The 12,410-nt window shown below is 38.8% G+C and overlaps 1 protein-coding gene across 2 annotated transcripts in view; it reads right to left on the reverse strand.

The window, feature by feature from the left end:
* Positions 1-12,410, reverse strand: part of LOC130183686 (tenascin) — a 57,816-nt gene that overhangs the window by 28,701 nt on the left and 16,705 nt on the right. For both annotated transcript variants that reach the window (XM_056399321.1, XM_056399322.1), the window contains exon 6: positions 7,209-7,324. In XM_056399321.1, coding sequence (XP_056255296.1) covers positions 7,209-7,324 — 116 coding nt within the window. The remainder of the gene's footprint in view (positions 1-7,208; positions 7,325-12,410) is intronic.

The following is a 12,410-nucleotide window of genomic DNA, read 5'->3' on the forward strand; positions in this document are numbered from 1 at the left end:
CGTATTAAAAATGAATAATTATGACATGGCAAAGAGAACAGTGCGGAGACGTAGTGTGAAGAGAGACAAAGTCCACGTTGGGAGGAGGTTGTGGTGGATGGATGGGTAAAAAAAAAAAAAAACAGCAATATGACACAAGAGAGCGGCGTTCGATTCCCATGTGAAACTAGCTGTTTATATTGTAGCCATGACAACATTTGTTTAACGTTGACAAAGTCCCCTACTTATTTGAACCCAAATCACATGACCGTAAGTATAGTAACCATGGTGATGAAGGCAAGTATGCCACTTTCGGTACAGTCAGCGTGTTTATTATTGTAACCACGACAACCAAGGTCTGGTATACTTGCTGCAGTAGGGGCGCTATTCAGGAGACACTCCTATGGGTCGTATCAAAGTGTCTGTTCAGGTTGGAGGACTGGTTGATTTTATCGTGTAAATGAGTGTTGATCACCTCTTAATATTTCTTTTGTAGTACAGTTACTATTTTTTTTATATTATGTACTACAGGGCTCAGAGAGGTGCTTCACTTTGTTGTGTGACTATAATGATGTTCACTGAGGTTTCTCCCTGTTCACCGCGGCGGGTGTCACAAAGATGGGACTCACACGCACTGACAGAGTCAATGTAGGATTTTTTTCCTGCCTTTTCTGAAGCACTGATGCACGATGCTCGATGTCCGTAGAGCCCATAATGTTCATCACATGCCAAAACATGTTAAACTTGGTGATGTTAGTGTTGTTGGTCAAACCTCACGGCTCACATTAACTTTAACAGTCTGGCACCTGAGTGATCTGATGCTGTCAAAGAGACTTTGTTGCTATGTTGCAGTTTGTGTTTGTCCAACACAACCAGCGTGACAGATGATTTGGTGCTCTGCTTGTTGCCAATGACACACGCCCTCTGTGTCTGGTGAATTAGCTTCCTGTGAGGGGGGTGGGGGGGTAGGGGGGGTGGGTGGGGTGTCTAAAGATCTGGTTGGAGAGGAATGATCCAGGAAATGCATCACATTTTTAAAGAGAGAAGACGAAGTGTCGGTGTCCTCCACATGGGTATTAGCAGCTCTGTTCATCCAACTGAGACGACGACTTATGAAACAACAACTTCAGTCTTGTGCATCACACACACCAGAACAAAAATCATTCCATGTATAATTTTCTGGTTACAGTCAAACTTGCAGCCGTTTTTCTCTTTACCCCAGAGCTTCACTTCAGGTGTGTTTTTAGACTCAACGCAACGCTCGAAAAACCATAAACCTGAACACGCTGTAAAATGTGTGTGTTTGTGGTGTAATCACAGTCCATCTGTGAGTAATTAAACACTTCACTATTGAGCCAAACCAAAATTAAATATTATGAGCATCAGGGTGTTTGTTATAGATTCACCTCATAAATACTCATTTATTTTTAAAGCCAGATTATTCCGTGGTTTACCTCTAAACAAGCCTCATAATGAGTCTAATGTTGGTGTTTAGTGTCCGCTGCTGTAGAGCGACCTGCTTCATCTTTTACACCCCTCCTCTAAAGTTCTATATCTATCTCTTATATAACTTCTTATCTTTGTATTTTTCTCCCTTTTATGCATTGACCTGATCATATCTCATTATAGCGTATCTTATCTGAACCATTTTGTATGATTATTACATGACATGTAACATGTAAGGGGTTGTGCTGAGGAACGGTGGCGCTTTCACATTGTTTATTTGTTTACTTACATCGACTTACTTTGTCCCCCTCATACAAACACACAGGCAGGACTGTGGGGTTCAGTGTCTGGTTTAAAGATACTGAGGTTTTGGACAGGAGGAGCTATCTACCTGCAGCTCCGAATGTTGGGAGGAAACAGGAAACAAACAGCTGTCTCTGGTGTTAAAGTCCTTTAAGCATCTCGCCTCACATGGTATGTATACCACTGAGGTCAAATCCTTGGTTTTTCCGCTGTGAATTTTTTTGTTGTCGTTTTATCAACCTAGACAAAGGCCCCTATTTTAATTGCGTATTCGTGGTAGGTCTTTTAGGTGTCTGTTTAGGTGTCCATTTTGGTTCAGTGGAAAGGGGCTGGGTATTTTGTGTATTGTGTGTAGACGTCTGGGGAGGTTTCTTTTCTAGCAACCTGTTTTTGTTTGCACCTGATGTAATCCAGGTAAACACATGGATGGCTGTGTAATGACATATCAGTCTAGAATCAGCCTATGTGTCCTGCTGCCTTCAGATGCTGCAGCTGTAGACAAAGAATCACTATATTCAATTATAGATCATCAATTCACCAACAGTCCACCTATAACCTAAAGTAAATGTTTTTTTTTTTTTTTTTTTACATCTAGTGTTTAATTTAAGATGTTATTATATATTATATTGTTATTATGTATATGTACATTTTCAGCATATTTCCATATTTTAGGTCAAAATATCTGAAAATCTGTTTCTTGGAAATACAAGATGTTGCATTTGAATGATTTACAAAAGTCACAAATATGGTGATGGCCTGCAAAATATACGAGTCCTCCAACCCTGGTCCGTTTTCCCTACCCTCGGACATGACCCACAAGAGTGCAGCAGCAGCAGGCGCACCGAGGCTTCGTCACCACGGTAACGATAATAAACATGTGGTTAAGGCTGAGGAATGGTCACAGTTTGGTTGGTTAGATTCAGAAAAAGATTGTGGTTTGTGTTAAAATAAATGGTTTCAGGTTAGAGGACCATCGTCACGGTTACAATAATAAACACGTGGTTTAGATTCTCATGGATTAAAGACACAGCGTTGGCTATGGGTTTGATTATTTTCAGCAAGTTGCACTTTCTTTAAAAGGACAGGACTATGTTTTGTTGTACGCACACGACCGGTCAAATGTTTTAGAGTAGCCTACCTCCATTTCAAGTTGTGAAATGTACATTGCTTAATGTCTCAATGTGAAATTAAAGCATAGAACAAATAAACAACAGGAGATTTAAAAACAAAGACTCATTGAATCTTATTGATTTAATCTAAATGTTTGACTCCTCCAGCAGCTGAACTCACTCCTGAACTTTTTTTTACAATGGAAATCGCACATTGTTCAAAAAGTTGGTTCAAACACTGTTGCAGAAGTCCGCACAGATGTGTGTCACTTGCAGGTTTCTTTGATTCATTTAGTTCAGTTCATCCCAGACCAGCTCCATGGTGTTGAAGTCTGGAGACAGTCTGTCTTTCTTTGTTACTGGTATTTTCCTCACTATTCTAACAGCAGTTCACACTCGTACTTCTTATAGTATTTTCCTAATTATGCACACAGGGTTTGTAATTAATTGACCCTGAGGAATTGTTTGCATCAACTTTCAAGGCTTCATTTACTCCCATTGCTGCAGAAAAGCTGGAAGTTCACCTGTGTATTCACGTTTTTGGTGACCTAAACTTTTTAACCTCAGGCAATTTACCACTTACCTCTGTATCATTTGAGGTTCGTCACTGGACTTGAACTAAGTTTGAATTAAATGTCCCATATTTTACACTTTAGACTAAGAAGATATATTTGTGGTTTTAAGACCAAAAACCGTCTCAATGTAGTTTTACATCTCCTCTCTCAGGCTTCTCTCTGGAGCTATAGTAACAACAGGTCGGTGAGCCAATCGGAAGAGAGGAGGCTCTGAGCCTCGCTTCTGATTGGCTGGCTGTTTTCTGAGTGATCTAATGAAAATATAGCAGATTTCAGTTAAAGACTCAGAGAAACCAAATCCTGCAAGGTTGGATGGTGGGTTCAGGTGGGCGGGGCTTGGGGCATGGCTGAGGACAGTGACTGTTTTGTTGTGACATCACAAAGTTACAGAAGTCCTGACGGCTTGTTTTAATGCTCAGTTTCTGAATACAGGCTGTGTGCATTTCTCTGGACTGAGTGCTTCACAGTATTAATATAGAACCTAGACCTGCTGTATAACCATAATATAATAATAATAATAATAATAATAATAATAATAATAATAATAATAATAATATAAAAAAATGGAAATCTACTTTTATACAATATGGACCTTTAAGTTTTTGTTCATAATCTGCTCCATTTGACGCTCTTTAACAGAGCAGAGGAAAAACCTCTGGAGCTGCTGAGTAATTAAGTCTTGGTTTAGATAACGAAGGGAATCTAAACCACACGCACACACACACACACACACACACACACACACACACAAACACACACACACACACACACACACACACACACACACACACACACACACACACACACACAGGATGATGTCAGGGTAGGAACAGTTAGTCAGACGAGATTAGACTTGGCATTTTTATCCAACCATTGCCAAAAAAAGAGGTTGATATTCTTTTCCACGGAGGAGCAGGATCTGTTGTTGCCATCCTGAGACTCCGCGGGGATTACTGTGAATTTAACGTCAGATTTTTATGGTGTTTGTCATGGAAATAAAATTTGGTGAGAATCTTTGTTGGACAACAGATATTTGCCCTCCCAACATGGCTCAGGATTCTCGTTGATTTATTAGATGTCATCTGCATAATTTTCAATAATCTTCGGGACTTTTTACTAACTATTTTATTTGGATTTGTAACAGAAATGATTTAATCTTTGGGTGATTCATCCTACCTCAAGTCATTTGTGGTTTTTAAAAGGATTATTTTTCAGTTGCGTAAATCTGAAAACACTGAACCTAAATCCTAAGATTTCTTTAATGGTTGATGTTTTGCAGCTTTCAAATGTCTCAAAATTAGTTGTTCCAGGCTCAGATTTTGTCAGATGACAGAGACTGTAGTTAAAATAACAGATCTACACTTATCCTTCATATATCTGTGTTTACTTAACTCTTAATTTTTCAAAAACAGTATGTCTGAGACCGTTAGCTGCAGCTTCAGTCATGGAAACATGAAATTTGCACTTAAACCAGCGTCCAGTGCACAGAGTCAGTGAACTGTAACGTCATAAAACTGCTGCTGTAATTTACTGTTTATGGCATCCAGAGATCTCCTCTGGGGCTTTAAGCCAATATCACAGATCATTTTTTCTAGAGTCTGTCATGGAAATGACAAACTGTTCGGTTTCTATTTAACCTGCGGCAGTGATTTTTTCCCACAAAATAAAATAACCTAAATCCATTAGTAACATCATGTTTGCATACGCCATCTTCAAAGACATGCGGAAAACTTAAGACCACATTCTTAAACTATCTCTTATGAAGAAGCTGTTTGTGCAGGAAGATTTCTGAAGTTTAGTTTAGGCCATGGTTCATTTTTAAGATGGAAAGTATCTGAAAAAAAGAAGTTAGACCTTAACGAGACTTTCACAGTCTGCAGGGAAACAAATTAAGAGCGAAAAGAATCTAATAAAACTGAAACTGTTCAGGGTGGATAGATTACAGTAAACTCTTAATGAAATAGTTCAGCACTTTTGAGATTTGCTTTCTGTATGAGAGTGAGATGTTCAGATGGATCTCAGTCTGTGTGTTAGCTCAGAAACTCCCATTGAAACCACAAACTGTCATTTTTTATACTTCAGTCTGTGTGTGGGTTAAATAAACAAGATATAACACATTAAACATTGAGCTGCAGAGGTGGTGGCGGCTTTATTTTTTACGTTTGGACAGAACCAGTTGAGCTGTTTGCCTGTTTCTAGTCTTTATGGTGAGCTGCTGGCTGTATCTTCTTATTTACAGACATGAGAGTGTTAACTCTCCAGCAGAAAGTAAATAAAGGTATTGTCCAAAATGTCAAATTGGTCCTTTAAACATATACATTGTAAGGTCTAAATAAAGTATTTATCTTCATTAGAAATTATTTCTTTTTACATATTAGTCCATGTACAGATTAAAGGAGCCATTTGTAAGTTTTGCTATTGCTATAAAGCTAACATTAGCATTAACAGCTGTTTACTCAGTGAGTCTTGGCAAGAGCTTCAACCATCATTGTGTTTACAGCACAAGAGGTTATAATTCCTTCCCTGAGCAGCTTCTTCTTCAGGACATACTGGACTCTACAGTGACTTGGTATTGGAAAATGACAAGACCCTCTGACCGATGTCTGAGCATTGGAGGTGCTGGTCAGTGTATTGTTAAACTTTTGTTTAGCTGCTGAACCAATTTCAACTCTCTCTCAATACTTTTAATATCCGGTCAGACTTTATTTTATGCCTCCTCTATGCCAAATCCTATTTTTTCACACATTTTTTATAGCTTTAATATAAAGTGATGCTCTTCAGTGTGACTAGTGTTGAGTTCTGGCATAAAACAACTATAAGAATCATGAGTTGATTTACTGGAGACCATCTGTGCTCTAAATCCTATTGGGTTTTTTTTAAAAGGAAATTTCACTGGATATTTTTTTATCAGTGTTTGCGGTGGAAATGATTCCTGGAGCTGCTGAACTCTCTGAATCCTTGTTAAATTTACTGTTTGTCATCTTTTCAGGAGTTGGTGGAAACAGCTGTACCTCTTGTTGCCATGGAAAAGATACTCTGAAATGTCTTTTCAACATGATCTACACACACAGCCAGGTCAAAGGTCACAGTGTTATGTCTTTGATTATCTTGGACAGTGGAGGTTGTTTAAATTGATGCACAACACTTTTATGGTCCGGTCTGGAGGCCACATCACCATTTTTAAAACTCCCTGAGGACCTTGTGTAAATTTCAGTCACAGTTTCTGCATTTTCCTCCGTCCTCTCAACATGAACTGGCGGAGGATCTGACCCCCTGAGCAGCTCTCAGAGTCCTGAACGAGGGGACAGCGAGGACTCTATGAGAACTAATTTGTAGTGGTTTTGTTGCTGGATCATGACTGTCGACAAAAACATCTGCTGTCTCAATTATTTTAAGTAATATTTGTGTGTGTTTATCTGTTTATCTGGCTGCCTGAAAGGCAAGTGAATTTATTTATTTGTTTATTTGCCAGGATCATTTTTCTAGTTTTTGTTTTTTTCATCTGTGAGAACAAGCCCTGAGAGTCAAGTGATTATTTTTTGTGAGAACAAAAATAGTAAAAACAGATGAAAAAAACAAAAACTCAGAAAAACATTTTCTTTGGAGAACTTGTTTATACAGTCATCTTCCTCCAGGGCAGTTTTCTCTGGTAAGAAAATTGTTTTCTTCTTTTACAATGTCTGTTTTTATTGATGCTCTATGAAACCACTAAATGAATGTAGAGATACGAAAGGACAAAGACCAAGTGATTGACAGAGTAAATTCCAAATCTACATCTGATCAACATCTGGTGTACCTGGCTGGTGAAGGTGATGTGGTAGGTCTCATACTGCACAGCAGGTGGAGTCCAGACCAGAGTGACAGACGTCTCTGTGATGTCCCGAGTGCTGAGCTGGGAAACACCTGACATCACTGGACAGAAGAGAGAGAGAGAGAGAGACACAAGACATAACTTTAACATGTCTTCATGAGTCGCTCATAGGAGATGTTATGTTTTTAATATTCCCGTTTCCCTTTGACCCATATTCTTAAGTGTGTGTTGTTGAGAGACCAGCAGCTGTACTCAGAACAGCAGTTATGATGGATGATGGATAAATTCTTCTATAAAGTGTAATTCTATAATGTGCCATTGAAACAAATTATAGTACGTTCACAGAAACAGTCTAAAGATAAAATCTGATGTATCTGGTTTAACCAGTGAATTATATACCTGAAAAATTAATGTAAAAATCTAATAAAAATCCAATATTGCCACACAGCAGTCTTGCCCATGAATTGACATCACTGTCAAAATAGGTGTAAAACATATTCATGCAGCAGATACCCTGGTACATACTATATATATCTACCATTAGGATTATTGGCAAAACAAGATAATCGCTGCTTAATTTTTATACTTACATTATTTCTAGTCCATCAGTTACTGCACTATAGCCTGGGCGAGTACACACCCAACAAAGGTGCAAAAAATATATCAACTACAGAAAAGATTTTATTTTGTAGGATACAGGAACCATACAGGGTCTGTCATTTTCAAAGTTTTACAACTGAATGAACTTCAGGCTGTTCAGTTTATTTATGGTTATTTCGGTTATTTCATTATTTCCGTACATTTAGCAACATTCACTCATCAACTCCTATAATCTGAATTTAAACTGATCCCCAGATGTTTTCAAAAAATCAGTCACATCTATTCTGAATAATAGACAGATATAATATTGTATATTCTGGTCTGCACAGATGAGTGTGTGAATGTTGATTGTAGATATTTTGCTTCTGCCTCATGATGCTGCTGTGATGATGAAATCTGATTCTCTTTCTAGCAAAGACACATGATGACGTTTGGTTTTTGGCTCTACCTGCACATCTCTCTCTCATCCCATTGTGAAGAATGACTTCCAAGAACGAAGTGTGACAGAAAAGACACAGATTTCTTTTTTCACCAAAACACAACAGTCTTAATGCTCAACTCTGTGTTTGCCCACTAGTCTTCCATTGGTCGGAACTGCTCTCTCTCTCTGTAGATCCTAACAGCATCACGTCATTCAGATGCTATATCAGATATATAAATTAAGACATATCTGAAGCTCCAAAAACCAGGTCTCCAACCAAGAAAGGTTTTCTCTCTTCTCATGACTGATGATAACTGATTCAGTGGAACAAATGAACCAGCGGGCGTCCATTTGTGCAGCAGCTGAAAGTCTTTCCTCTTTGAAACGATCCAGCTGAGTCCTCTATCTTACCAGAACAGACTGATATATAAGTATCAGCATTTGGCTCCATCACAGCTTAAACTGTCTGCTCACCGGCACCACATCAATAAAACAACCTGTTGTGATCTGCGGTTTGAAAATGATACAGTTCAGACTGTGCCGGGTGGTTTTGTCGTTAAGAGTTGTATCCAGGTTCTTGATTTGGGAGCCACAGGGGCCTGGGAAAGGCAGCTGAACGTCTTTGAGGGCCACAAAAAAGGCAAGAATAGAACAGATTTTCAAATAACTGGATATATTTCCCTCAGGAGCTGGTGGAGACCAAAAACAGAGAAAAAAGAGAGATAATACTAATTTTGAAATATGAATAATATAAGTTATGTCTTTCTTATGTACTGCATATTTGTTTTTCAACTGCATTTAACTGCTATACCTCAATGTGAAGCAGCTGTTAAATACAACTCTTTGCAATGCTGTTGAAACAGTATTTTTTTACATTTCAAAATTAAACCAAATTTTGCCAAGCATTAACCCTACTGATTTCCTTTAAGGCTCTCAATGGCCACGCCCCACCTTACATCTCTGATCTCATCCACTGGCATTCAGCTCCTAGATCTCTCAGATCTCAAAGTTCATCACTTTTACATGTCCCACGAGCTCACCTAAAACTAAAAGGTGACAGAGCTTTGGCAGTTGCAGCTCCAAGACTATAGAACCTCCTGCCACCAGACATCAGATGTGCTTCTTCCATCTCCATTTTTAAATAGGGGTTAAAGAGGTTTAAGACCTTTTTTTATTCACTGGCCTTTTAGCTCACTACCCTCCTAGTCCATTGTCATGCTCATATTGAGCACTTACTTTTTGCTGTCTACTTGTTTGTTATTATACTTATATGTCTCTTATGTATTGTATATGTATTTGTTGCACTTATCTATTCTTCTTTGTACAGCACTTTGGTCAGCTCAAGCTGTGTTTAAATGTGATATATAAATAAACTTAACTTGACTTGACCTGCAGATCAGTAAATCAATTCTTAAAGGTGCAGGAGTTAGACTGGAAACACACTGGTTGGTGTGTGTATCGGCTGCAGAACGGTTTTCATTTTGGCGCCCATGTTAACGGCTTAGAGCACTGCCTCGCGGCTGTGTTGTGATTTTTTATTTTCACCCGTGACATGTGTGTCACCTGCTGATGTCATATTGACATCATATCAGCAATGTTACATACAACTGACTCCTTCCACTATAGTTGTCCATGTCTAGGCTGAATCTGAATATGATACAGACATGAAAAATATAAATATATTTTTTAACTATTGTGGAGACATTTTAGAGACATATTCTGTCAAAATGAATCAGAAATTAATTTATAATGAAAAGAAATCCAACATTCGAGTAACCTGTGAACTCTGTGTAGAAAGATAGAGCTGGAAGTAGCAGCGACGCAGCAGACACACATACACACACACACACACACACACACACACACACACACAGTGTGCTCCTGGCATTAGAGACTGAGTTTATCACACAGATTCATGAGGTTTCTATAATACTTTTTCACTGTAAGACTCATTCAGACCTCCTGTCATGTTCTATCTACATTATATAAACAGTGGGTCACTCTTTCACATAAACTGTAGTTCATTGTGCCACAGTCTCATGCAGAGACACCTGGCACTCTGTGATGCTGCCAACACGAAGCTGTCAGCCTGGCAGAGCCTCACCGCTGATGTATGACTGCACACACTGAGGGGTGAAAGTGCAGTCGATAATAATTCACAGATTTGTTTTACTGCACCAGTTTCTCATAAAATTAGAGCTGAAAAATTAACTGCAGAATGGGTCACTGACAGACAGACTGACGTAACGTTACCGTAAGTAATTACAGCAAATCCAACAAGCACCTCACATACACAGTGAACTGGGAAAGAAACAGAGACATGGTAACCATGTGGGAGGCTACCAAACAAGCTCACACATGCATTTAGAATTTTTAAATATAAAACATTGCTCAAATCTGATAGGAATTAAAGTCAGGATATTTCCCATGAAGCATCCTTCTCTTCAACTTTGGCTAAATAAAACGTGCTATTGCAGCTTCCCACATGAAATCGCTTTTTCACGACTTTCTGTGTTCAGTGTTTGGTTTTTTGGGGGGACAGGAGACGAGGTCGACTGCATTGACAGGAGTTTTAGCAGTTGAGGCTAACAAGACTAAGAGTCTGCATCCATGCTAGCAGGTCTGTGGGTTTACCATGTTCTCCATCTTAGCTTAGCTTAGTAAGTAGTAAGCAGCTGAGGCTGAACATCATTAGTTTTGCAGATATTTGGCAAACTGAAATTTTTACCTGATGACGACGCAAGATAAATGTTGTACCAAATGTCATGGCACTACATCCAAAATTTCTTTCTCTGAATTGCTGAATTTTTTCACGTATCCTGTGAAATCCAGGAAAAAATTTCAGCCGGATTCATCCTCTGGGGATCATGTGACCAACTGACTGACACCGCCATCCCTATAAAGCCACACTGCGAGTATAACTAAAAGTTAGAGGTTGTAGATAACAATAAGAGTTTACATTTTGTTAGTGTTACCAGAGTTAAATTTGACTACTTTTTAAGATAACTCACTAGCTAACTAAATGAATCAATACTGGCTTTACTATTTCCCCACTAGAATTTTAGTCTTGGCATTGTTTTGTTAACAGAATTTTGTCCTTTGCGTCTTTATTTACAGAAACATAATCAACCACTTGAAGATAAAATAAGAAAAATCTAAATAACAACAAAAAAAGAAAAATACTTTTCTGAGCGGGAGGTTGATGATTAAAGACTTTGAATGAAATCTTGCTTTGTCTACTGACCAGATTTCACTGTCCAACTTTCAGTACTTTGCATCATATAAATGACATGACCAAAAGACATTAAAAGGGAAAGTCTCATCACATTGGATAGATTTAAGCTTTTAATTTGGGACGTGGTTACATTGTTAATGATGTGTGGGATGATTTCTGATGCTGTTTACATGTGTTTGTTGTGTGTCTTATCTCTGGCCTCTCTTACAAAATAAACCAATGAGATTACCTGATTAAAGAGAAGACAAAGGAGAGAGCTAAGGCGGAGTCAATATTTTAAGAAAAAAAAAAAAAAAGTTTTTCATCCGGTTTATTTTTTACGTAATTTTCATTTTGTCGACCTTTTCACCAAGCAATACCTTTTTTTTGCAATATCTTTTTCTATTTCTGGTGTCTCCATTGAGTTGTTTTTGCATAAATTCCAAATGTGCACAAAAACAGGTGGATGGAAACGAACTTAACAGTCACTGCTGACCATTAACTTCTCTCTCCTTCTCATATGGGACTTCAGTTTTGGGACAACCCCCCCTCGACTCCAATCACAGGTCAGTTACATTTGGGAAAACACTTAACACACACTCACTCATACGCAGACACGCAGGCAGGCACACACGCATGCATGCACGCACACACACACACACACACACACACACCCACACACACACACACACACACACACACAGGTGTCTGTTCTCCGTCACAGAAAGCCATTACAGAGCAGCCTGAGGGAGTTTTATGGGAAGCAGGTCTGGATCCTGCTGCTCTGCTAATGAAACAGTTCCGTCACCGGAATCACTGCAGCTTGAACCAGCTCCAAACACACGAGCAAATACACTAACGTTGCCTGGCAACAACAGTGACAACAACAACAACAACAACAAAGAGAAAACAGAGTTGGAGGTGGTAAGCAGCATGACTGATGCTGCAGATA

This window comes from Seriola aureovittata, chromosome 16 (genome assembly GCF_021018895.1).
Source record: "Seriola aureovittata isolate HTS-2021-v1 ecotype China chromosome 16, ASM2101889v1, whole genome shotgun sequence".
Lineage (NCBI taxonomy): Eukaryota > Metazoa > Chordata > Actinopteri > Carangiformes > Carangidae > Seriola > Seriola aureovittata.